This window comes from Lagopus leucura, unplaced genomic scaffold (genome assembly GCF_019238085.1).
Source record: "Lagopus leucura isolate 7727_CA_CO unplaced genomic scaffold, USGS_WTPT01 Super-Scaffold_760, whole genome shotgun sequence".
In the NCBI taxonomy this organism is placed as follows: Eukaryota; Metazoa; Chordata; class Aves; order Galliformes; family Phasianidae; genus Lagopus; species Lagopus leucura.
The window spans coordinates 3533972-3561752 of NW_024962257.1; the positions used below are offsets into that span (position 1 = coordinate 3533972).

The following is a 27781-nucleotide window of genomic DNA, read 5'->3' on the forward strand; positions in this document are numbered from 1 at the left end:
AGTTAGTGCTCGTGTTAGGCACAGAGCTGTTCTTTGTTTAAAAATAACTGAAGTTGCCAGTCCTTTCAAAGAATGTAATTATTTTCTCTGTAGGGGGAAAAAAAAATAACATACCTTATCTACTAAAGGAAAGCATTTAGATGCCCTTTCCTCCTTTCTTTGTCCTGCACTAACCTGCTTTTTTTTTTTTAGGAAGAATGTTCCTATTCAGACTTTTCCCTGGTGGAGCCTGGTGACGATAACCTGGGGCTGCTTTTGTGCTGTGATGCACTCCCAGTAAGCGTGTATTATGGCAGCTATATATTTGTCCCTTTCTCCCACGGAGTTTAATAAAGGAAATTGTTTTGATTAATAGCTTTTAGATTTAACAAACAACTCTGTTTTGGGTTATACATCCATCTGGTCCAGTTTCTAGATTGTCAGCACGGTGATGTATGGGAGAGCGTACAGCAAGAGCAGATGACTGGAGGGACTTGTGAAATCCTGCAGGGAGCAATGGCAGCAGATTGCTTCCCAGTGAGCAGCTCCACAGAGCTTGTAAACCTGCCCAGAGCTCACATCCTGCAGGGTACAGGAATCTATGAATCAAGACTTAGGCTTTCTCCATCTTCTCTCAAATATGTCTTCATTATTGGCAGGAGGTGCAGATTCAAAGTAAAGAGGGTTGACTATTTGTCTGAGTTGGATTGAGCAAGGGCAGTGATACAATTGGTGAAACATAGGACTCTGGTGGTTCTCTTCTTTGGCAACTTGTATGCACCAGTGAGATGTGACCAGGCTCTGTGCTTCTGCAGGGGTTCCTCCCTTCAGCCCATCTTCATTTGACTCCCATCTTCAAGCAGGACAGACAGCTGAAAGGTGCAAATCTGGCACTTTTCCCTGGGATAAGGTGTTCTCACCTCACTGCGGTGATTGGGGGCTTGCACAGCTTCCTGCTCACCTAAGAAAAACAAGTTTTCTTGACAGTACTCAATCCAAGCTCTTCTATACTCATGCTAATTTTAACAAATTGTAAGAATGATTTTTATGAGGGGGCATCGTTTGGCAGATTATTTGAGACAAAATGCTTGAACTACAAGGATAATCTGCTGACTTCTCTCCACTTAATTGGCATCTCATTACATGTACTTCACTGCCCTCCAAGAGATGCCACGGCTTGTAGACTAAATAGTTTCATTTCTTCTACTTTAAAAGAGTTTGTTAAGCAGTTCAATCTTTCTTCAGTCTGATTAACGGAGAGGTCTCTAAATGGTCCTTTTTATTTGGCTTTTACTGCTATTTTTTCAGTTGTTCCTTTTCATTAGTTAGCTCACAAACATGCTAGTGCGACTAGGAAATAAATGCTGGTCGTTCTTTGTAACTGTTGTGCAGAGTAATGGATCTAATGCAGTCTGCTAGTGCTTAGATCCTTGATTTGATGATATGATGCAGAGGTGTCTTTTTATTTTCTAGTCAGATAAATTGCACTAAAATATAACAGACAGGAATTAGTTCCAAAGGGGAACACTTCAAGTTCACATACCTTAACTTTCTGTACCTTTGAAAACAATGTATTAAAAGAGAAAGTTTCGCTAAATCTTATGTAAAGGGATGTTTTCCACTGTTCTGTGGTTTTGACACTAAGTATTGAGTAGTCATGACTTTTTTCCTGAAAGGTTCTATCCATGACAGAAGAAAAACAAATTTTCCTCCTACTTCAGTGCAGAATTGTACATCCTGTGTGTACACATGCCCCGATATTGCCTTTTAATATTTAATTGATGTGCTGTTGTTACACAGCTTTTAGCTCTATAGTACTTCCTAATTTTAACGTACTTAATGTGTTCTCTACAGGTGGCACAAATAAATAATGAATATTAATAACAATGAGCTGTACGTCCATTCACACTGTTTGGATGCAGTCGTACAAGCTCTTAGAATGATTTTTAGCAGAGCGGTTTCTTTTCATATCATTCCTTGTGCAGAGGATGCAGTCTTTAAGTTGGATGTACGATGCAGATCTTAGTGGTGTGTCCTTTAAAATTGTAAGCACATTGACTGTAGTGTGTTTACCAACAGCAATTATCAATTATGTTTGATTTATTTTTTATTATCTAGCAGTATGTTTAGATTTACAGTGAAACCAGCACGGGAGCATGGTTCTTAAGTGTAAATGCACATGCACAAGCGCGCGCGCACACACACACACACACACGGTAAGTTTGGGAGGTACATGTCATTCACATCTTTACAAACCTTAATAAAGTTAGGACATTGTTTTCAAAACACTATTTAAACTCCCTCTCTACCTAACTGGGTTTTAACCCTGTCTCACTTACAAATAGATCCCTTATTTTTCCTTTACGTATCCTTTTGATGTATGTCATCCATCAATGTTAGCAAGAACAGTAAATGCATTGATCTATTGCTACGCTTGGCAAGTTAAGTAACACTTCTTACATAAAGTATTGATTTATAAAACACAGTACATGTAATTAACATTACAACTGTCAGAAGTTGAAAACGGTATTAACTTGCTGCTTATTTATAACCCAAAAAGAAAATTTAATAAAATACTCAGATTAATAAACTGCTTTTTTTTTTTTTTTTGCCTTCAGAAGTGTCAAGCTGAGTTACGTTTTCAAGAACAGTGAACGGTTTCTTCTAACTTCTGACAAGGAGAAATTACATGTTTTGTCAGTATTGCTGAAAATAATTCCATACTGTTTAGATACTTGCATTATCCCTGAGGTGGTGAAAAGATTCCACTTGGATAGCTCTGAAAGGATTTAGTGCAAAAGATGCAGAAATAAGTGATGGTATTAGAGAAAATTAAGGTAGCCAATTTATGTCAGGCTTTCAAAGTGCCTTTGATTTGGCCTTTAATTGGTGCCTGCCCTACTTCATGAAAGTGCAAAGCTGGGTCTCCTTGTAGCACACAAACAGGCGTGAAGCACCTGTCTGCAGAACATGCATGGTGAAGTGCTCAGGTGAAGTGAGGAGATCGGTGGGTGCTGCTGTTCCTGACTCAAGCACTGAGTGGGCGTCTGGTGCACAGTCAGTTTAATATGATGGGAATACTTGAATTGAGTTCTGTGAACTTTCAGCTCTGCTTTGATTGTGTTTTCTGCCCTAATTCAGCATCACAGAAGGATGTGAACAATCTCGCGTCTGTTTGCTGTGGCGTATGATTGTGCGTTTACCGCCCTTGAATTCAATAGCACCATTGAGGTCCTTTGAATTGAGTTTGTTGAGACAGGCCTTATCCAATTTAGAGGCCTATTTACATTTTCAAGTTTAAAGGGCAAAAAAGAAAATTAGAAGCTACGTGTAAACAAAATAACAATAGCTGTAAGGAGTGGGTGTTGTGGTTGAACAAAGGTTTGTGCACAAATCATTTCCCATTCACTCTCTTCATCAAAGGAGATGTGTTTATATCTTTTATGGTTATTCATGGCCACTTTGCCACTTAGAAATAATTTTCTCCTTGAAATAATACATAGGTGACCTTGTGTGCCTTTCCAAGCCTGGCAATGCCTTCACTGTGCTGTTGTCTCCTTCTGTTGCACATGTGATTCTGTGCTGGTCCTTCCAGCCACTGCTCAGCTGACACCATTTGCATTTAATTAATTTCCACAAAAGCAACTCAGAATTCCTCTTATACTAGGGACAAACTTGTAGAATGTGTTTATAATATATCTTACCTGTTAATTTGTATGTAGAGTGTTATTTTGCCATCCATTGGAATATTCAGTGTATCTACATAGACACCAGTGCAATTGGAGCTGGCTCTACAACTGCTGGAGAGTGCAGACTGTGTAGCAGCAGCAGTAGCTTCAATTGCAGCTAGGTGGTGAGGGAAATCCTGCACTGCTTGGATTCTTTTTCTTTAAGGCAGTCTTAGCCTTTGTCCTGCTGTGTACTGAGATTTAAACGGTAACTTCTTATTTCCTTGTGAGCTCCCCAAGTCTCTGTAAACATCACTAAGTGTTCAGAGAATATAAAAAGAATGGAGGTTATGCTTTGATACCAATTCAGACTGGAGAGGTCGTAGATTTCTTTGGAACTTTTTTGTTTGGCTTTGATACTTGATGGGTTCTCATTTATTTACCTGCTTGATTATACTGTGATGCTTTTTCATCTTAGAAACTTCGATTTTGATTCACTTACAAACATTTCCCAAGAATCATTCTGCACTCTGTTTAAAGAATGAATTACATCGTACGTAATTTAAGAAAATCATCTATTGTTTCTTGATTTTTCAGTTGTATAGCTCAGTAATTCTGTGATTCTATGTTCTGTTTCATTGCCTTCTGATATAAAAAAAAAAATACCCACCTCTTTTTCCTTGTCCTGACTCAAATATGACAGTGAGCCAGAAAGAGAAACTAAAAAATGAGGTATAGAAATTAAACTGGGAGATCAGACTTTGGATTAGTACAGTGGGTGCTGCTTGAGGCTCAGTTTAAATAGTATTGGCTCTTTTTCTTGTCTGGTCTGTTAAAGAAATCAATGTTAAAAAAAACACTGTACAACTGCATGTGGGAAGATTTTTCTTACTGGGGATAACCCAGAACGTGTCATATGGAATTTGAAACAGAATGATGTTTTTGAGCATGATGTTTTCTGTCAGAATCCAGGTCTCTTTTTGTGCTTCTGTGGGCACTCTTCCCTTCAGCCCTGCTTCTGCTCGAATGCTGCAAGCCTCAAAAAGTTGTTTCTCAAAAGGGAAAAGATATCTTCAAGAAGTCTGTAGTGATGGAAAGGATGGTCTTTAAATAGATGACAGTGCGAGGGAGCAGATTTTATAAACACCAGAGGTTACGCTTAAAGAGTTTTAGGCAACAAGTGATAGTAGGATATTCTTTTTTTAATCACCAGAATACTGCTCTGGCCTTTACTTGTCTTATATTTGCATGTTGTGCTCAGCTATTTTTGTAATTTCTTCAGCAGTTTGTAGAGAAAAATGGAAGAAGGTGCAAAAATAAAACATGCAGTGGTTTTATAAAATTATGAAATGCTTGTGCTTTAAAACAAGGCGGGTTTTCCTGAAGCAACACGTTTCAGAATGTGTACCTTAGTATTGCACAAGTCTGAGTCTGTCATGTTTGTTCTTTTAAACAATACCATTGATTCATCAAGATTTTGGTCAAACATGATCTGTTTAAGAAATGAGGAATTCAACATGGAATTCATGGTTACAAGAGGGGAATTCTAAGAGAGAACCACTGATTGAAGTTTTGTGTTTTTTTATTTAAAAAAAAAAAAAAGGAAAAGAGGGCTTTTAATTAAATCAACTTAACCATCAGTATGAAACACTTATCCTTGCCACTTGGGACTCTTATTCTACTGAGCTGTTGAAAGCTAATCGTATCTGTACATTACAGGATGTTTCGTTTTCCTATTGGGATATTGTGCAACAGGTATGTTATCTTAACTTCAATATTTCTTCTATCCAGATCAAACAAATGATTGGCAATTATCCAATAACTGACAAGCCAATTAGTTATTTTACCTATTCAAGATGAAAAAAAGGCACCTATTGAAATCTTGTCTTCCATTGACTGTACATTTAAAAGAAATAAATGTCACTTATTCTAGAAATATGCAGGTTCCCTCACAGAACTTGCTGAGTCCTAAAACAATTTAATTCCATCCCCAATTAAACCTTTAAAAGCATCATCCATCAACCTCAGCAGTTACTTGCATTTGGAGATGATAGCAGACGTGTTCAACAAGTACATTATCTTCCTTGTCTACCATGAACAAAAAAGGGCCACGTGGGCTCATTTAGTTGACTTCATGAAACTGATTATTTAAATGCTGTTTTAAGTACATGTGCTTCAGTATTATTCTGATATGAAATCAGATATTGTCTCTGATAAAAGTTCAAGAAATCCATTTTAAGGAAATGTTTTATACTACTGTGCAAAAATTCTGAACCGTGGCAGTATACTTGAAAAATAACCCGGTGCTTTAATGAAATATTCACTGTGATGCATCCCAAATCCAGGCTTAGCATGAGGTAGTACAATGCAATTTTAATTTAATTGTTCTATTTAGTGATTTATGTCACACTTCCAACCAAGAAAATCTGAATCTCAAATACCAATATTTTGGGTAAAATAGCCTTACTGCAAATCAATACGGTTAAAGTGACTCAGTGCTCTCATGTGTGTCTGACGTTGACAGTTACATATAGATCATATACTAACTTTCACACCACATGAATGCATTTTAGAAGGTTTGAAATAAAAAGAAGATTGACTGAAATATACGAGTTCAGTTTGATTTCCTGTTACGTTTCCCAAGATTCACCATGTAGTTCTTACAAATACATATGTTATATAAGCTATTGAAGTTTATTTCTATCAAAGCGTACAACTTGGATCTGGAGCCAGTACATGCATGTATACGTGTCAGGAATTAGGATCAGTTCAAAAAGAAAAAGAGAAAAATCTTTTGCATATCTAAGCCATGAATAAGAAGGAAATGGCTGTGATTCCCCAGAAGGTTACAGTTATCAGCTGTCAATCAGCACAGAGCAGCTCACGCTCAATTACTGTGTGCAATCCAAAGCATTGGCTTATGAATTCCACAGCTGAGCTTGAATCTTTTTGATGGGATTCTGCTGCCCATAGTTTCACCTTTTAACTCAGATTGCTGAAAAGATTGTCTCAAGTTTGAGCTTCCTGATTGTTTCCTTTTTAACTGTTGTGTAATGTACAGCATAGGTCTTCTAAGAAGCTGTTTTTGTGGCGGTTATTAACCTAACTTAAGATAGCTCACATCTCTTTTCCTTGCAAATAGGGAGTGCAAATGCATTTGTAATTGCCACTGTACGGAGTGTTTGTAGTCTCATTTTCCTGGAAAATTGCTCAGAGATATTATCTTCTGTGTCAGCTGGTCATGGCTTTACGTATGTGTATGAAAAAGGGCAATGGACGTCATACTTTACCATACTCCAAAAAGGTGGAATCACTATAGATGTGCATTTTAATAAACAAGTCGTGTTTTTGCTAGAGTTCAACGAAAAGTTTTGCAGCCAGAAATTTGTTTTCAATATCATGCCTGTTGGGTAAACTGAGTTATGGGAATTGATGGTAAAAATGAAGTGTATTAGTGATTGAGCTGTATTTCCTCTGATTTGATTCATGAACAGGTTAATCTACTTTTAATATTCAATATTGTCTCACCTAAAATGATTTGAGAACAGATTTATCTAATGAAGACAAATTGTAATGGCTGTGAAGATGTGCTAACCTGTTCTCTGTACTCGCTAAAATCCTTCTCTGAACATCTCTGAAACTGTTACTCATTTTCTCAGGATATGAACAAGTGATTTTGTCTGGATTTCCGAAGGGAAAATTGCTAAGATGTAACTGGGCAGCTGCAGTGCTTTTCACAGGTGTAGATGGCGTGGGACTTCTCTGGAGTCTGTCAGCTTCCCTTTTCTCAGTGGGGTAGAGGTGTTCAAGATTAAATATGGCTTTTTAGTTTTCAGGGAGAACAGAATGAGACCTCTCAGCTCCTGTGACAAACCTCAACTGCTGGGGGAGAAGCCCAAAGTTGGTAACAAATGCATCTAGGAATTTTTTTGTGTGTGTTTAAGTGTCGGCATTAAACCAACCAGAGGTGTATGTGCATTGTCAAATTGGGCCTTGAAAATATATTTTGAGATATAATTCATCTAAGCTTTTCATGTGCCAAGGAAAGCAAACAGACAGGCTAACCTGGCAGTATAATGTAACTTTCCATTTAACGATGCATAAAAGCAAGGCAGACAGGTTTTAGAGCAAATATCTAGATAATTTTGACATTCAGTCATGCTTTTTTCTTAAGATTTTCATGAAAATAAATCTACGTCATCCTTTTTAAGGGCACCAGTCAGGAGGTTAGTGTTTGGTGAGCAGACCTGCTGGAAAAATTGCAGAAGCTGGATATATGCACCCACTGATACGCATCTTATCCTTTTATTCCTCCTTGCAGCTCAGACATTTTATTTTTATTTTTATTTTTAAGACAGCCGAGCTGAAGAGCCAGAGAGGATGGAAGTGTTAACCCACATTGTAGTCAGAGGAAAGCAACAGCATGTAATGTGAACGCTTGCATTTCTATAGTCATGAAGCTCTCTTAGCTGAAAGTCCTAATTCCATTATTTTGTTACTCTTTTTCCTAGGACTCAAATGCATTTTTTATCTTTTTTCTCCTTTTTTCAAGAGAATAAAAGTTAAGAGAGCCTTATGACTTGAAAACTGTTGATTGCCCAAAGTTAGGCTTAAGTGAGACTTTCCTGTTTTATATGAAAGTCCAAGTCTCCCATGCCTATTAAAGGATGCACTTTGTTCTCTATCCCACAGCCAGCTCCTCCTTTTTTGCACTTTTCTTTGTGAAATAGCTTTCATTACGCCTGCTGATTTTCCAGTTTCCTTGTGATGCTCTACAACACCCAAACTTGTCCCTGTAGGTGACGTCTGTGGAATGCCATACGGATCTTCTACCTGTGCGGTGAGCGGCGCTGTGCCATACCGATATCATTAGAGCTTCACCGCTGCCTTCCTTCGTGGAATCCTTGCCTATTATTTTATTTTCATTTGTGCTTTCGGTGAATATTTAGTGAGCTCTGATTACATAATTGAATTTGATAAACTGATGGGATCTGATTGATGAGGAAGTCAGGAATAAAAGATTAGAAGATAAAATTACTTCAAGGCTTTAAGTAAATCTTCCAGAGAGCTGCGATAATTTATAAAGCATGGCATATTCTTTATCAAAATATTCCCCTAGGTCTATTAAATTTTAGCTTCTAACAGAATTGGATTGAATTTTGAGAACCATTTTCATGTAATACCAGCTTGACTGTGGTATTCTAAATGGGGGAAAGCCGTGAGTGGGCTGCAGCATCACAGCCTTGGGATTGTTTGAGTGAGAGAGGTATGGTTGAGTGACAGGACTGTGGGCAGCAGGCTGCCTTTCGAGTAAATCAGTTGCTCTTGGAGAAATGTAAACTGAGATGTGTAAGTGGGTAACTCAGAGTGAAGTAATGAAAGGTGCTATCTTGTTAGGTTCTTTAAACCCCTCAAAAAAAAAAAGGATCAACGAGTTACCTGGGTAGAGGTTCAGAGTTATGGAGTTAGCTTCGTTATGGTCTTACTGTAAATGGTTCAGCTTCCTTCAGGGAAGAACAATGAATGACCTCATTCCATGAGCCTTTCAATATGAGCAGGTAAATAGAACTATTTTCAGTGAACTCAGTGCTAGTTATTTTAACTCAGCAGTGGAACCCTGTGCTGTAGGACTTGGAAACTCCTGGTACAACCCCTTCCCTTAAATACAGATGCACCTCTTTGCCAGTGTATTTTTCACAAGGTAGACTGGCATCTCTCCTGGCAGTCTGTCTCAAAACTCCCTTGGGAGTCTCCCAGAAGTCAGTAACACTGATGATACTTTCAAAGTATTCTCTGAGTGCCTGAGTTGAGAAGGAACCTCTGGGTCCCACTTGGGCACACAGCTCTGGGTGCTCCTGCTTGGGGTACTTGCCTGCATCCACTCACCCTTGGGACCATCTCCAAGGAGGTGACCTCACGTCCTCTCTACAGGCCAGCCTGTAATATTATTCTGCATTTCACATCAAATCTCAGGCCTTTAGCATAACATTTGTGTATTTTTACTCGCACAGACGTACCCATTCCTTTGATGACAGAAGGCATTTGTAAATTTTTAAATGAACGGTCTATGGTTCTGACAGAGTTACAAGTAGAAATTTGAGGTGTGAAGTGTGAAAGCCTTGATCTCCCAGAGTCGACTAAGGGGTGCGTCCCAGTGGGTTTAAAACTGCAATAAATGTGCTTGTTAGTGGAGGTATGGCAATTTAGCAGTTGAGAATCATGCTGCTTGAAGTATTTTGAACGTTTGTGATCCACAGGAGAGCAAGTTTGAGACTACATGTGACCCTTGAACATTATTGAAGTACCCTAATTCAAAATCTGTTAGTGGTTTGGGGTAATATAATTTAATGCATTTTGGTTAGCAGTAATATTGAAAAACACATTTATTGTGCAATTCTTTGAGATCTTCTGTTCTAAACTCTTTTTTTTCTCTTCAAGTTCTTCATTTACCCTGAGACTTCTCCTGCTGTGATAATCATTCCTATCCAAGATTACTCTTGTGCTTTCTATTAAAAAAATAAAGAGTTTTGAGTGGATTTAAACCTCACAGAGAATGGGGGAAAAGAGCACAAAACAAACTAATAGAGCTGTTTGTTGTCTAGCACAATAGACAGTATGTATAAGTACTAAATGTGGACAAAATCTTGGCTGAATATGCACTGTCCTTCTAAATATGTGCAAAGTCTGAGGTTATCAAGATTTTGTGTACTTGGCAATTAATTTCCTTAGCAAGCTTGATTATAAATATAATAGCGTATGCCTTAACTACTGAGTCATGTCGTAGCTGTTACATTGCTCGTTTTGAGGAAAAAAGGAGCAAAGAATTGGTGTCTCGTGCTATACTTGCTTAACTTACAGAACTATTTTGTTTCTGTTTCAGATGATGTTGCTCCATACTTCAAGACAGAGCCAGGCTTGCCCCAGATCCACCTGGAAGGAAATCGACTCGTCCTTACGTGCCTTGCTGAAGGCAGCTGGCCCTTGGAATTTAAGTGGTTACACAATGACAGTGAAATAACCACCTACTCCAGTGAATACAAGTAAATAAAAGCCATAAACTAGCCTTCTCTAAGTATAATTTTAAACAAAAATAACCCAATACATGAAATCACATTTGTAAATACTGGTGTATTTACAATTTTATTTTTTTTTTTTTAAATTATGAAGATGTTTTTTGTAGGTGGGTGAGATGTCTGAGAGAACTGCCTTTGTTGAATGTGTTCAACGCTCCAAAACAAAGTTTCTGATGTGGAATCTTCTAAGTATCAACAGTGATTTTGCTGGCTTTCAAGTTTAATACATACTTGTAGTGAAGAGCAGGCATCTTGCTGATATTTGTTTAGATGTTACTCAATAAAAATTGGGATTTTTTTGAGGATTGAAAGAAAGTTTTTAAGGTCACTTTGATCTGTATTTTTCTGCTACCTTAGGTACTTTCCTGCATGCTGAAAGCAGAACAGGCATTGGTTAAATGTTATGTATGATATACTACCTATCCTTGAAGGGTGCTAAGATCAGTGGATCCGTTCGTCTTATTAAGCTGTAGAAATAAAAGAACGTGGTCTATCTTAAACTCCATATGTAACTTTCATTTTTACTTCTGAGAATGTGAAAATTTTGTAGTTAAACTGTTCTTTTGTGATTATGCACTTTGTTCCCTGAACCTCGTTGACTCCCTCAACACATCCCATTAGGCAAGAGAGAAAGCACACTGTGGCTAATCAGAGCTAGGTTTTTGTTGATAGGCAGCAGATGGCTGGCCAAACATCAAAGTGTAGAGCAGCCAAGATTTGTCTGCCTTTTCTTTCGTGGCAACATTAACTGGGTCTCCCCTATGCAATTGCTGATTTCCATAACCTTATAGAAATTTAATATTTCTGCAGCTCCTGTGCTTCTTTTAAGTTTTGTTGAATTACCTGGTGATTTCAGAAGTTTCAACATGCAGGGATGTGAGAGACAGACCCCCTAGTACTAGCACTCGTATTTAGCTGAGCAAGCTCAATTCTGTTCTTAATATAATTACAAGAAGTAGGGAAATCTTCTCCTACCATTACAGAAAGAAATTACAGCATAGATTGATACAAGAAGGTGGATAATGTTATAGTATTCTATGCTGTTTATACATGGTAGTCCATAATTAAGATCTATAATAGCCCTGCTAATCAGGCAAAGTTTGAACATTGCTTGGGATAAATGGCACTGTTGTTTTGACTAATAACAACTGAGTCCATTGCAGTTTGCAGCTGATGACAGCTCCTACCCATGTAAGATGCTGAGAAAATAACAGAAAGAGACTGGACAGGGGCAAGATTGCATGATTATGGAGTGATAACAAAAAGCAGAGGCTAGAGCTTGAGCTCAGTTGGTGTGCAAGTACTGAGGGACTTACACTTCAGAATAACAGAAAATCTGAACAGGAGTGTATGACATTTTGAAACTAAGATCAGAGTGCCACGGTTCTTACTGCATAAGTGCACATCCCTAATAAGCTCACTGAGATTCAAAACACAAAATTTGGTGTGAACTGCAGTGTAAGCTAGAATCAGTGTATCAGAATATGGTTCTCCTTTCCATTTGTAACTATAAAACACCTGCCACAAAGGTGGTTAAAAAGGTAGGAAGCTACTAGTTCATAGTAAATTAACGTTGACAGAAAATATTAATTTAGACATTGCACCCATCCTACTGCTCATCTGTAGTTCCTTACCGCAGTCAGGGAGCAGCCAGAGAGGATCTTGATTCTGTGGCAGTACAGAACTTTAAGCTTCCAAGGAGGATTATGTGGCATAGGTACATTGGGATGAATTAAAGGAAAGAAAGAATATGCTTAGACGTAAAAATTGTGGTTGCAGAAGTTAAACTTTGACCCCATGATAGTTTGTTCTGCAGCTCCTAGGTAAATATTCTTTTTAAATGCATGAATCTTTCTTGTGTGACTCTGGCTACAAGTTGAATCATGAATCAAAGATTTCCAGTAATTGATATTACTTCTTGTGTTTTAAAGTAATGTGTATATTGTACCTTGCTGAAAATATTCCAAGCTTATTATGACACACCAAGTGAGTAAAGAACTAATTGGAGCCTTTGCATTTTGCCCCTGGTGACCCCACATGAACAGCTTTTCTTCATATAACGATGCTGATTATGCACACAGTCTGGCCTTTATAGTGACTGTGCATACGCCAGTTTGTATTAAGAATTTATAAACCAACCTTATAAATTCTTTGTGATCTGAGATGCATGTAGTGAAAACAAATCAATATTGCTGACTAAAGTAGCAATTTTGGATGCATTTGTAAGTAGTGAGTATTCAAAGTTCAGTGTCTGTCTTTTTTTTTCTTTTTCCTCCCCTACTGGTTGGTTGGTTTTCTTGATTCGTTTGTTTTCTGTGGAATTAAGTTCTGGACCAAATGCATCGTCTGCATTTCCCTTTGTTGCCTGAGGATTTTAGTTTGTTTAATCTTAGAAACCAAGGTTATGTCTAAGCACTAGTATGCTTTCCTTGCGAACTGCTTAAAAGTATCTGATTATTATATTTTATTGTATTTGTTTTTTAACATTGAACATGAGTTTTATCCTAGACAAAAAGCATATATCACTCTTTTTTCTAGAAACTTGACATCCTGCTGTGATTGCCTTTTAAAATTGCTAGCTGGAAAACTTGAATCCATTTCCTTCCCCCAGTCTAGATTCGCTTTTCCTCTGATGTCTGTCAGAACCAGAGATCAGATGATTTTCCTCTTCAGAAACAAGTGTGTTCTTTTCAGTGACTGGTGTAGAACATTCTTCTGAACAGTCAAGTAATGACTGAGTGCTGAATAGTTGAAGTTGGCACAACAACCAAGTGCTGAGAAGTTACTTTTCTTCTTCTCTGAGGAGCTCATTGTCAGACTTGGATCATGTTTTTTCTTTTAAGGTCCTGTGTAATCGGGCTACACCATATTTGTTTCTTAAGCATTCTTCCCTTTTATCCCAAACACGAGCAGCGCACCAGCCAAATCAGTTTAATTTCCTTTAAAGTCCCTTCTTTCCTTAGAAGTCTTCCTACTTTCTTCCTTGTTGCTTCCCATCTCACACAGCATCCTTCCAAAATGTTTTTCAAGCTCTTGCTTTTTCTTTCTTTGACAATCTGCACGTATCCCATTACGTTATCACTCAGAAAACCCTGACTCATCCCATTTTCAAATCCGTGTTCCAGGATGTGCCATTTGTTTGCCTTTCCTGCACGTTGCTATTTGGTAGATCCACTGAGAGGCCAACTGCTGTGTAGGTTTGGGCTCTGCTGGAATTCCCAAGATAGATGGGATTTTCATGCAAACTTTTAAAAGCTTTTCTGCCAAAAGGTTTTCTTTACTTCAGGCAAGATATTATGAATGTTTTCTGCTGAAACATTAATAAGTTAGAAAAGAACACTAATGTAGGAGATTTCTGATGTAATTGATTTGTTTTGTCCTAGTGGAAGAAGTAACTGTTATTTTCTTGGTATAGATGAGGAGCAAAGAAATAAGCCTTTAATTTTGGCTCCGTTTTGTAGACAAGCAGAAGAATTAATTTTTGCCAAGTACAATAACAAGTGTGGTAATATTAGCTGTTAAAATGAATTATCAATATTTATTTGTCAGAATCTTTAAATATATATTTTTTGGCTAGTGATGCTTTGCAGCAGTCATCTGCTGTAGAAGGAAATTATTCTGGAAGGAAATCAGGAAGCCATATGTTGTCTTGATTTCTATCTTACGCCCTTTATTTTCACCTATTTTCTGTTTCCTATGTCACACTCATCAGGCAAGGCAATGTGGTCGATTCGGGGTTGTATCTACTCACTGAACAGCAAGTGTTTGTGTGCTGTTTGTCCACCTTACTGCTTCCAAACGGAGCAGGGTTGTGAGTCTGTCTTATCTTCCCAGTACAAATTGTCATAATCCCTGAAGGAAATTTGCTGGTTGCACCAGAGCAGGTCAGGAGGAGTCAGCACAGGCAGGCAGACAGCACAAGTGCCCGTAACTCATCCTCAGGAAGCCAGGGCTGCTAGGCATCAGATTAGATTGGTGCCATTTGTTGGTGGCACTGGGCTCTGGTTTTATTTACTCTTTTAGGTCGGTTGACCTATTTGCTGTAATGTCTTTGATTGCGATTATAATGCAGTGATTACAGACAACATTTATCACTTAAATTAGATTTCTTCTCTATCCTTTGTTTTTATGTTGTCTGATCCTGTTCACATATTAGCTGCTCTGTGTGTGGGTGTGTCTGCTATGTGTGAGTATGGGAAGAGATCCTTTCTTTTAGTGGGATTAAATTTCAAAGATTAAAGTTCAGTGGTATTATTTTTTCTTTTCTTTTCATAAAAGCTTTCATTAATCCCACCATAATATCTTCAGAAGGTGACCAGGGGAAATATGTGCTTTGATTTATGTTTGCTTAATGCAGGGTTATCTATATTATTCTTGTGTTTTATTCACATTAAAACCGTGCTCATCAGCTCATTTTCGTGTTGAGTGATCAGATGTAGCTGAATGCAGAAGGTGAGCAGTAGTGGAATAAGTGACTTCTTTTGTACATCAAAGGGCAGAACAAATACAATGTGCAGTGCACTATCTTTTTCAGTGCTCTTTGGAGTTACGCTGGTCATGCAGTGTAGTAAACACTTCTTTTTACGGCAGAGCTTTGATAGTTCTTGTGAGGCTTCCTGCTGCCTATGTTTAGATTGCAGTCTTCTTGTGCCAGCTCAGAATAAAACACCAGGCATCTTTGCCTTATGAACGAGGTTAGATAAAGCTAAGGAAAGCATTTAAGCCTACATTTCAAGAGAAACTCTGGAGACTAATTAGTATTTATAAATTGTATTTCTTAAGACTAGAAGTTTGCTATTCTTAAGAAAAAATGCAATATGCCTTTGAGACAATATTAAAGGAATAACATGAAATGCAACAGAAAGCAGCATTGATCTGCATGTGAGAAGAAGCGTATTACAATTCTATATTTTTCTCTTACAGGTACATCATTCCAGCTTTGCAGAGGTCTGATGCTGGCTTTTATCAATGCATTGTGCGAAACAGAATGGGGGCATTGCTGCAGAGGAGATCTGAAGTTCAAGTGGCATGTAGGTTTGGATAGAAGTTATTCTGTCAAATTGTTAACTAACTGATCCTTTTTGTGGGTACCAATAAAATTTGCTAGTCTGAAAATGTATTGCATATAATATTAATTTCAGAATTATTGCATCATGAGAAGCTTCACAATTAATGTAAGATACACTTTGGGAAACAAGCTCAAAGTGGTGCTACAGTGAGTCTTTAGAGAAGACTCAAGCTATTCAAAGCTATCAGAAGGAGATCATGTGGAGATAGCTCTAGGATGAGGGAAGAGTATTGTGCTCTTCCATAAATATGCAGGGATTAACAAAGGCCAGATAGCACAGAATAATAATAATAATAAAAAGAAAATCCTAAAAGAAATGGATTCCTAAAAGGAAGGATGGAATATCTGAAAGAGATCAGCTTCCTGAAGCCTTCAGATCATAATTCTCGTGATACAAAACTGGTTGTTTCAGAGCCAAAAGCTTGTGAACCGTTGTCTGTTCTCAACGTATGTTGATGATGTTAATGTTTCAATGTTTGTACCTCTTCAGTTTGGACGGAGGAGATTTTTTCAGAGCTGACTTCTAATTTCACATCTAACTTCCATTTGATAATGCTGAGTTTATTCTGAGGATTTAGTGCTAATTACTATGGCTTAAGAATGATTGCATACTCCAATTATTTATGTTGTTTAAGTTTAACATACAGAAGATATTACCCGAGTGAGTTGGTTGGAAATAACAGTGAAATTAAGCCTTTATGTTTTGAAGTAGGAAACCTTTGTGCTAGCAATCTAACATGGGGATCAAATTTGAATTCCTCCAAATCAATAAATGGAAAATCAGTATTAGTAAATGTCATTTGCTAAGTGGAATTTAGCTACACTGAGTTATTTATTAGAAACCTGTTTCAAGGAACCAATGGAAGCTATTAAGTGTGTCATGAGGGAAGTTATGTGGAATTTTGTGCTTATATTCTTGTGGGGTTTGGTAAAATTGTTCCCTTCCCCCACTATCTGGCTCTGTATGCAGCTGCACAGGCAGTTGTGCTGCCATAGAAGGAGCAATTCATGAGGAAGCACTTGTGGGAATGATGGTGAGAAAGTGGCACAGGAATACTTTACCTTGCTGCTGCTGCTAAAGATTTCTGTCTCTTGAAAAGATAACTTTGTTCCTTTCTGAATGACAGAAGGATTTTCAGCAAAGTGCTTTGTTTCTCCAGACTTCTATTTTTGGTAGGTGTCCATGTTCTTGATTCTTCTTGAGAAAAAAAGTGTAATTGTTTACTTTTCTGCTCTTAAAATTCGCACCCCACACTCCTTTAATTTACAGTTCTGCATTCCTGAGCAAGGCCAGAAAGCTCTCTGTTAAGATTTCCCTCTCTGAGTTAAGCAGCTTATTTATTTATTTATTTTCACTGGCAGTGCCATGGAGACAAAGCAAAGCAGATCCTACATGGCCTAGGAGATCATCTGTCTTGATTCTATAGTGACCTATATTGCTTCTCTTGTGAAACTTGCCCATCAGATTGGCACAGCATTTACATAGATTAAAATATTCTATAACTTGAGGTATTTTTTTTCACCCGTGTCCTCTGATGTAGCAAGGAAGTTAGTAAATAATTTAGACAATGTTGGTAACGTGTTCTAATGTATGATTTAGCTGAATGGGAACAGATACTGTTAAGAAAACTGCTGAGTAAATCTTAATTACAGAATGGGCTTAGAACTCTTGAATTGTGAAGACTGCAACAACCATATGACAGTGAAGTTAATTGGATCCACCTACACGGTTTGAAGCTTCATTTAGGTAATCTGATTACAGCTGTAAGAAATATGGAGCAACAGAGGCAGTACAATGTCTGAATAAATTACTTGAAAAATACAAAAATAGTTAAACCTTTAAAATACCATGTGTTTTTAATTCTTTTGTTCTCTCTTCTCATCTCCTTCCATCCAAAGACCTGGTAGTGCGTTCTGTTTCCATCTCACTCACATGCCTCTGGCCCAGAGAACATCCCTGAGCCCGGTGGTCCCTAAAATAAAAACAAACCAGAAAGTTTTAAAGTCAGAAACCAGAATAGTTGTGTGTATCGTTTTCCTACTTTAAAGCAAATTAAAATGCATAGAAACTCTTTGGAGGATGAATAAGTGGGAGCCTACAGCTCCCATTTTAATGGATAATTTAATGGATAATATTTTAATGGATAGAAATAAGACACAAAAGACAAAAGGAAAACAAGAAAAATATGTTTGCTAAATCTTTAACAAGGACTCCATAGATTCCTATGAAATGAAAGCTTCAGAGACAGAAGTTCTGCAATTGTAGTTTTCTTTCTTCCATTATTATTATTATTATTTCTGCTAAAAGCTCCTGTTTAATACTGCTGATGTTTTTGTAAATGACAAAGATCTATTTGAATCACAGCATATAGCCAGAAGAACTAATTGCTACCAACATTGCTACAGTCTTGTTAGTTTGATATGCATTTATGTATAATGGCTTGCTTATGTAGATCTAACTTCACATTGATGACTACAAGTAATGCAGCTGCTTGTTTGTTTAGATATGGATAGAAGGAAAAGTATTGTGGTAAAAAGTATTTGGTGAGCAGAAATTCAGAAAATTATATATGCCATTTGCATTTCTTTGCATAGCACAATGTTTTCTTTCGTGTGCTAGAAGAGTAGGAAGTGAAGTATTCTTTAAAAAGAATATAAATAAAAGAAGCAAAAAAAAACCCAAAACGACCAGAAACACAAGAGGACACCACCATCAATAGAAAACAAAGAAAAAGATCAAAATTCTACTTTCAGTAAAAACACACTCAGTTATTTGAAAAGAACACTTTGGCCATTCTGTGAAGCTGACTTGTGTGCCCTTGCAGCACTTGGCTTGGCCTTATGCCTTGCTGCTCACCCAACGTGTGGCAATCAGTGCTGTCTCATGATTCGTTGCTCTGTGTTGACTAATCATAGCAATGCCCATAACTATGGTAAAATACTTTTCATTCTCTGACTACTGAAATGAAATGGAGGATGAGAACTTCTACAACTATTAGTATACATATTTTTTTGACTTTGCAGACATGGGAAATTTCATGGACGCAAACCAGAAAAAAACAGTGAATGAAGGAGAAGCTGCAGTTCTAAACTTCATGCACATCTTCAGCTATCCAAGACCACAAGTGACATGGTTTAGAGATGGGCACAAGATCATTCCTAGCAGCAGAATGTAAGTTTTAATCTCAATCCCTCCCTCCCACCTAAAATGTGATTAATTACCTTTGATAACGCAACTTACTTTTTAAATACACTAATTAAGGTTTAAAGAGAGTAAAGTAGCCTTGTTCATACTAAGCTGGAGATAAATGGCTATTTTAAGACCATCTCTGATCTTCCTAAGCACTTTGACAAAATAATTCATGTGGTTTTAATGGTCCTGGTGCAGCATTACGGAGTGGATGTGCACTTCCTTCTTGCTATTCATTTTCATGATACATTTTGGAAAAGTAAATGCTCATGTCTCAAATTATATTTACTTCAGTGGACTAAATGAATACTGAGATTTTTCTTTGTTACTATGAGCTTTTCACTGAGAGCCATGCTTAATACTGTTTTCCTCACCATAAAGTTTTAAATATTGCTTATTTTTCCTTATCATTTTAGCCTAAATGACAGTTTTATTTCTCTTTGACTAATTAGCAGCTCACCCAGTAATGGTGGAGTTCTTGTACTGTGATTAGCTATTATCTCAAGGTGTGCTCATCCTTTTCTGAAGTAGTCACAAGACCATTCTGTGTTTGTAACTGAAGCTAATTTAGAGAACATAGGAGTTGCAAAATTTTTGAATATAAGATGTCTGCGTGTCTGTATGCATATATGTATCACATTTATCTTATGTATGTGTCAAATATTTTTCTTACTTGCCTAATTTATGAGAAAACAGTTGAACTGCCAAGAATATGTGTGGTTATTTTTAACTGTGCAGTAGATTTTCATGCACTCCAAGGGACAGACATGCTAGCATCTGATGGTAATGGGATATTGCAAAGATCCAGAAAGGTTGCTGAGTCTTTGCACTTTATATTAGAGGGAGAGAACTCTTGCTGGATTCTGATTTTATTAATCCGTACTGCATATTTTACTGCCACTCATGTGCATTTTCTAAATGTGAATGCTAGTATTACAGGCTCTTTGAAACTGTTAAAATTGGCATTGCAAGGATGTGAAGCAACTGCGTAATAATTTATGAGTGGTTTAATAGTAATTTGATGGGAAACAAGCTGGAAGCTGAAACAGTGGGTTGCTGGGCAATCTCTTGGAGAGAGGAAAGTGACAAATCCCGAGTTATTATCTATTATGAATATACTACTTCCTGCACTCCTACCATGTTACACATTTTCTTTTTTCAATGCTGAGAATGTAGTATTTTAAAAAATAATACTAATAATGCAGACTGAAAAAAAATGTGTTGTCCAGATATCAGGCAGTTTTTGGGGAACTGACGTTGGGAAACAGAACAGAGTGACCCAGAGAAGCAAATAGGGTCTGAAAATGAGATTTGTGTGGGTTATCTTACAGTACAAGGGAACTGCAAGTAGAGATGTGTGTCCCTTGTTAGTTTTAAACTCCTGTTTTCATGTGCTATGCTTTACTTTTACTTCAAGACAGTTGGGATTTTTGTGGTAAAATCTCTTGCGATTCACAGCACTGAATTTAATGTTTACAAGTATAAATTCTGTTCTATGGTAGGAGTGGAATATACCTAAAACCTCCCTGATCAGAAATATTGTCTGAACGGAATTTGAGGACTTCTAGTTTTATTTATTTTTGCAGAAATACTCACACTGAAAAGGTGAACTTCCCAGGAAGTTTGATACATCTTATACAGTGAGCTTGATAAGTTCAGGAAGTGGCAGATTTGTGGTACTCACACCAATCACCTTTGCATTCTGTGCAGTCGGTCTGCTGCTGCCTCCAAAGTATTAGAAGAACCATACAGCACTCACATGTTGCTGTGATATTCTGGCAGCCAGTGCAGCTGCCCTGAAGAATAGCTGGAACCTGAAACACGCAGGAATGTACATAAAAGTGTGAGAACTGCATTTGTCTTACCGTAACTCTGTTTCTTCTCTGGAGGAAGCTGCACTTGCAGCCATTCTGTACACCAGAGGTGTAGCAGTTGAACTGATCTGTTCAGCAGGTGATCCAGTTGGATAGATGCATGTCTCATTGGATCACCTGCTAAACAGAACAGTGCAATTGATGCAGCCACCTTGTGTAGATGCTCTTTAAACTGATTAAAAGTACCTTATATTGCTAAATCAATATAAAGCTTTTTTAATCCTCTTAAACAAGCTTACAATGATTTAGCCACATCAATCAGCTACTCTGTCAGCTACAGTAATGATTTCCAAGGGTGACATGGCTGCAGTGTGTGCAGACTGAGGAAACAAGCAGCGTTAAAGATGAGGAGAGAAGAGTTGGTTTGGGTACACAGTATTTTCTTATTGATGCTTGTTGAATATAAGGTTGGCTTTGTTCCATCCTTTTAATTTTTTAAAAATCTGTGGCAACTTGTAAGAAATGTGTTCATTCAAGTAGGTTTGAGTTAACTTTTGCTCACAGGACAGCCTTACAGGGCACACAGTTAGTTGTACTGTAACAGAAGTAAGGTGTTAGCGCTCCCAAGGCTTATTGACATGGGAATGCATGGCTGTTGTCACCATTAGATGAAACCAATTTCACTGATATGGGAAGAGAGGTAGAAGGCATGTAGAGTTCTCACTGAATGACAAATATGAAAGTAAGGAGTAATTCTGGAGAAGTAAAAAACAACAATGCACACTATCTTAAAACGTTTCAAGGAACAGCACTTTGTTGGCTCTGCAACAAGGGTTTACATAGCATAGGAGCTAAGAGAACAGAAGGTGTATTTCTGAACTGTCACAAGATTTTAGGATATTTGGCAAACGCATTGAAGACGACTAAGAAAGTACAAATAAGTACTTTGTGGTTTCTAATATTCTGTGTATACCTTGCCAGTTGCTAGCTCTAATGAATTCTGATGATCATAAGGAACAGACCTGTAATTTTGATTCTCTTACTGATCTCTAAGGAGAAGAGTACCAATTATATAGGCTAAGGGCAGAGGAATTGAGTCAGTAGGTGGCTTTGGTTTCAGTTTTTTATGAAGGAAATTCAGAATGGTAGTTTTACTCTGTGAGCATGAGCAGACACATTATTTTGTGGGAGAAAATTTCCTTTGAGACAGATAATTTTTTTTTTTTTTTTCCCCAAACTGCATATTTTATTTAACTGGTGGAAATTTGCAGCGAAGAACTGCATATATAACTGTATAATATTCTTGCTTTAGCAGTGCAGGTGCTATAATATAAGAATAACAGGTGTTAATTTTTTTATATAATCCTTTTTGTGACAAGTTCCTCCTAGATGAATAAAAATGTAAAGCCAGCAGATCCCTGTATAATATATGAATGTGAAGCAAAAAGCCTGTTCATACTCATGGAGTTGTTGACATAGTTTCCAACTTAGGGTGAGTAACGTATCTGCAGCAGAGATAGTGTGACATGCTGGCATGTATTTAAAAATTTAAGTCCTAAATTTTTCTTCTTCTACTTAGTGCAGCATGCATGTATATTCATTTTGGCTTTTGTGCATTATCTTTCACCAAATTTCAATTTGGTGTTTTAAAAGATGTTCCTAGATCATCAGCAGGAAGGTGTGTATGTGCTAGAAGGCTATAAAATGGGGAATCTGAGAGAGAAGGCCAGAAGATCAGCAGCAAGAGAGATTAAGTAAGGAGAAGAGTTAGATTTGGGGATGTTTTTTAGTATTATGTCAAAAATTTCCTAGAATACTTAAATAGTTCACATTACACTATGACAGATGAATGTTTTCCAAATACTTGAACAGATTAATGTGGAATAAGAACAGAGCCATTATCCAGGGACTTGATTGATGGGAGGATTCCATCTGTTTGCCCTCATATTCTACAGAAAACATTAACTTCCCTCAAGGTAACTGCATCAAAAGAAATCACTGCTCTGAGATGTCATGTCTTCAGGTTGCCTTCCCTGGGTGTGCTTCCTCAGACTTCAGAGCAGAGAGCATTGCCCTTCCTTCACACCAGGCATGTATGCTACCTTGGAGGGTAAGGCACTGTGCAGATCTGCAAGTGCCTTTAGCTGTCATAGTGAGGAATTAAATCCTAGGTTTTAATTAATTTTACTGTTTTTCTAAGTGAAGAACTTAACCGAAAAGGTTGAATCCAGCAGTCAAGAAAAAAAAAAAAAGATCTGTTTGAGAAGTTCAGCGATAAAGAAATTTTTACTATCCTCAATAACTTTCTACAGTGAAATCCTTTTCCCCATACAAGCTGCAGATAGGTAAGTATTACCTCATAGGTCTTTTGCTAGTGGAATGCTGTCTGATACAAAACAAAAAAGTTTATTTTTCTCATTTAAAATGAGTTTTGGGGCATCCCTTTTAGCTAGGTGGACATTTTGTCACTTAGTTAACTGCAAATGAACCCAAATTCTTCACAGATGCACTTCGTCCTGCCAGACAGTGAAGATGAATTGCTTTGCCGTTAGGTTTGTGTGAATATCTATTTTTTTGCAGTGAGAACACTTCATTAGGCATTTGAATGTATGTGGTCATTACTAGCTCTGATAAATACTAAATGTACTGACAGATTGTGGAAGGAAAACATGTTAGGCACAAGCAGCCTTCAAATATACCTTCCTTTGGCTTTGGACACTCATAATGCCCTGCAACTAAGTAAAGCTAGGGCAGACTTACTTAGCATTTGTTAAGGTAAAATTGTAAATGCATTAATAACATTCTCAGGAAGAAAACAAGTAGCTACAACAAAACAGTGAGAAAGTTTAAGGTATGTAGGTTAGCATATTTGGTTTTGAGCTAATAGTAGTATTAGATTAGGTTTTGTCTGGATGGTAACAGCTCTCTTAATGCTCTGTGAATGCATTTTTCACTTTAAAGCAAACACCACTTCATTTTATATGAGCAACTCTAGTGCCAACAATGCACTTCTCTGCATATAGCAGCCGGTCACACAACTTGTGTTAGTTGCACGCAATTACTTTTCACGTACACCAGATATTACTTCAATTAAAATTCTGATGATTAGCATTAGCCAGCAATACATTCGGAGGCTGTCAAGTCTGCTGTGTATATCTGAGCAATAATTTAAAGAACCAAGTCTGCAGATCTCTTAGGTCTGCCACTGTAATGGAGTGGCATCTCTTGCAGTGAGGGGTACAACAGCTGTGAGCTGCTGTTTTCTGGCTGTACGTTTGCACACTCCATGTTACATTTAAAACCAACTTTTAAGTACCTGAGGAAGAAGAATATTTCATAACAGAAAGTTATTTCTTTAAGTGAAATTCATGAGCATTCTGTTATTCATTTTTAATCAAACCTATGCATCGAGTGCTTCCAACTTAAAGGAACAGCCAACACTAGCAATCATTTTACACAGAATTTTACTGCTGTCCTTAGGGCTTGTATATATATGAAAGACTATAGGGAAATCTCCCACCATCATCTCAGGTACTTTGCTTGAGTAGTCCTGGGTGCTGTCAGTGTTTTAAGCATTTTTATCTGCTGCTTCAGTAGAGGGAAAACATTTACACCACAGGATAAACAAATCTTAGGACTGTTTTCTAAAGCTGTTTGACTTGACTACATTGAGCCTCACTGTTTTTCTCTCTGCTCATAATTTGTTTGGCACCAGTTTTAAACATATGTTTTAATAATTAATTTCTTTAGATCTCTTAACTTATAGGGTAAGGAAAGGAGAGGAGCACTGAGTTGTGCCTTGGGACTGTGTGCTGATGGACACTGCTCATATCGCAGTGTGGAAGTGGGGCAGGAGGAAAAAAGCTGCCAAAAAACATGCTTTAAGGCTCTTTTGGAAGTGGATTCTTCCCAAGAGACACACTCTGAGGTGCAAAGCACATTTTTGTATTTGACCAATATGTTTCATTACAAATTTAGAGCACAAAACATGGAGGGATTTTTTTTTTATGAACCTGGAGAAGTTGCTGCCATTACAGCAGCACTGCAAAATCCATATTTTTTGATAGAAAAGAGAGTGGATGCTTGGAACTAATATTGTGTTTTATTGAGCCTCAGCTGCTTGTGGTATCTTTCAGCACAATCTTCAACAGCTGTAAATATCAATGGAACTTTAAAGATCACTAAGAGAAAAATCTGACTACTAGATATTGTTTTTCCTAAGATGATCGCATTTAAAGAACAAAATCATTTTTTCTGTCGCTACACTTATTAATCATAGATTTGGAATTTGTAAAACAATGAGGAATGGATGAAAGTGTCACTAGAAAGAAACCTTTTTGCTCTAAGTATGATTTAGTTATCACTGCTTGCAGTAAGAAATTGATTTATGAGTCCTTTGCTTTCTGGGGACAAATGCAGCTTGAAAAAAAATATGCACTATGAGAGAAGTGTTAATAGCATTACTCTTTGAAAGAGAACTCAAACTATTTTTCTAAAAATCATATCTGATCTAGAAGCAGAGAGATACGAAGACTTATTGCCATTGTACCTTGGGGCCCACTCCTTGCATCTGCTCCATTTCCAGAACTAATTATGATATCTGGGAAAGATCACTAATATGATTTCTTAACAGCTGATGTGCTCTTTTGGAAAAACATCTTTTCTGTTCATCTTAGAAATACTCTATCTACAAACTGAAAGATTTTAATATGCAAACAAAATAAGGCTATTTAGAAATCTTGCAATCATTCCTAAGAGAAAATGCACCAAATAAAACAAAATATTTATGCTTAATTAATGGCGATTGTTCACAAGTCCCTGTGAAAGATTTATCTCCTATGACCACTCACATATCTATCTCCTTATGGAAATAGATGCAAAATGCTAGTGACTTATCAAGTATAGCAGCAGGTAATGTCTTATGTTTACCAATTAGCTTTTATTAATCAAAACTGACTGAAGTAAAATGTATCTGTCAGTACTTCTGGCTGTTTACTACAAGGGATTATTAATTTTCTTTCTATGCAGAAATGAACAAGTGCTGGCTGTCCTCATGATTCTTGTTGGTTTCTCTATGACATGCAAGAGATGTTAAGACATGTAAGCTAGTAACTGTAAGGCTCTGGGGAGACCTGGGAGTGGGTTTTCAGTATCTGAAGGACTGTAAGAAAGAAGGGGACAAACTATTTAACCGGGTCTGCTTTTATTGGATGGGAGGAAATGGTTATATACTGAAAGAGGGGAAATTTAGATAGAATATTTTTAAAAACAGTCATTTATGCTAAGGGCAGTGGCACAGGGCGACCAGAGTGTAATGGTGGTGCCTTGTACCTGCAGACAACCAAGGTCAGGCTGCATGGAGCTCCAAGCACCCAATGGAGCTATAGGTGTCTCTGTGCATTGCAGGGGAAATAGGACCAGATGGTCTTCAAAGGCTCCTTGCAACTCAAATGATTCTAAGATTCTAATTTATGTAGAATAATTTTAAAAGCCTATAATTTTGGCAGATTTATTTTTGTGTTGATTGTTATTCAGGAAACAAAAACAACAACAACAAACAAAGCAACAGAGAGCTTTGGACTCTGGGGATGTGCTGTGGTTTTTGTGGTTGATTTGTATCAAGTCTAGTTTGCTAACAGTGTTCAACCTGAATTTAAAGAATTTGGTACAGCGAAGCATTGGGAAGCAGACCTTACATTAATTAACGCTGCAGAGAAGGGAAGGAGCTGGCAGCCTGCCTATGGCTTATCTCTGATCCGTGGTTGTGAGCAGAATCTTTAGCTGTTTTGTGTCTGGCCTTCCTCTAACAGATTCCAAATGAATTTAAATAGATTGTAAATGCCCTGTCTGAGCTTTCATGGGGTCTGTCTGATTTGTGTGAGGAGGATGATTTTTAGCTCTGGTGAAACATGTTTAAAGGCATCTTGTGATTAAAAGAGAAAAAACAGCCGAACAGCCAATATTCATAGCAAATTTTTCTGCTGTATGTAAGCGCTGCCGTTTATTTATCTAAATGTCCGTGGTTATTTCCATACATTACACGAATCAGTTGTTCTCATGTCAGTACTAGCTATAGACAAGGCATCCGTTTATTGGGTGACCACAGTCATTGCTTGCTCAACATCATTCCCTTTGCCTTACCCTCAAAAATCATGCTACTGTGGTGGGGACAGAGTAGGGACAGCGTACTTGGCATCACAGCAGTGGCAAGGGGAAGGGATGGGAAAGGAAAATGGTGGAGGAGGACCATGCCTCTCCCCACCTTCTGCGGATACCTTATGTCAGACTGACTGAGGGAAGCCACAGCTGGGTCAAGGCAGGAGCATGTGTAAGTTATGAGGACATTGGAGAGGAGTGGATTATGTGTTCTCAACCTGGTGGAGGAAAAAAGACAGAGAAACTTGTGAGATGGCATGGCCTGGCAAAATGGTCCCAAACTCTGCAAAAGGGAGAGAGTGGATTAGGAAGCATTGGGAAGATCTGGGAGCTGGTCTAGAGCTTTTGCTCACACGGAAGAAGGAATGACAGCATCCTGATAGTGTGGCCCATCCTCGTGCCGCATATGTGAAACCACACAGAAAAAAAGCTGACCTCTCCAAAAGATGAGGGAAGCCCCTGTTCCTTCAGCTGTCTCACTGTTTCTCTGATTTCTTCCCCCCAGATCTTACCATCCCTCCTAATCCAAACTCCCATTCCTCTCCCCTCTGTGTTGCCTCTGTTCTCTCCCACACATTCCTCCCTCTGGCCATACCCATCTGTCACTGGTACAACTCAGTTGGCATCATTTTGACTTTGTGGTGGGTATTTGTCAGCTTGGAACCAGATGCACAGTTGACCAATACAAGCATAACTTAAAAAGCAAGAGAGGAAGAATCTTTACAGATTTAGTGTAGGCAAGTTCTGGAAATTTCTATGTTATCTATTTCAGTTATTTGAATTCTCAAATGAGAGATACAAAGACCTTATTCGGGAAAAGCACTTGAAAACAC

General features: G+C 37.7%; 1 protein-coding gene across 3 annotated transcripts in view; it reads left to right on the forward strand.

Annotated features, from left to right (window-relative positions):
• Nucleotides 1-27781, forward strand: part of SDK1 (sidekick cell adhesion molecule 1) — a 363622-nt gene that overhangs the window by 82702 nt on the left and 253139 nt on the right. For all 3 annotated transcript variants that reach the window (XM_042863994.1, XM_042863995.1, XM_042863996.1), the window contains exons 2-4: nucleotides 10528-10687; nucleotides 15644-15750; nucleotides 18813-18960. In XM_042863994.1, coding sequence (XP_042719928.1) covers nucleotides 10528-10687; nucleotides 15644-15750; nucleotides 18813-18960 — 415 coding nt within the window. The remainder of the gene's footprint in view (nucleotides 1-10527; nucleotides 10688-15643; nucleotides 15751-18812; nucleotides 18961-27781) is intronic.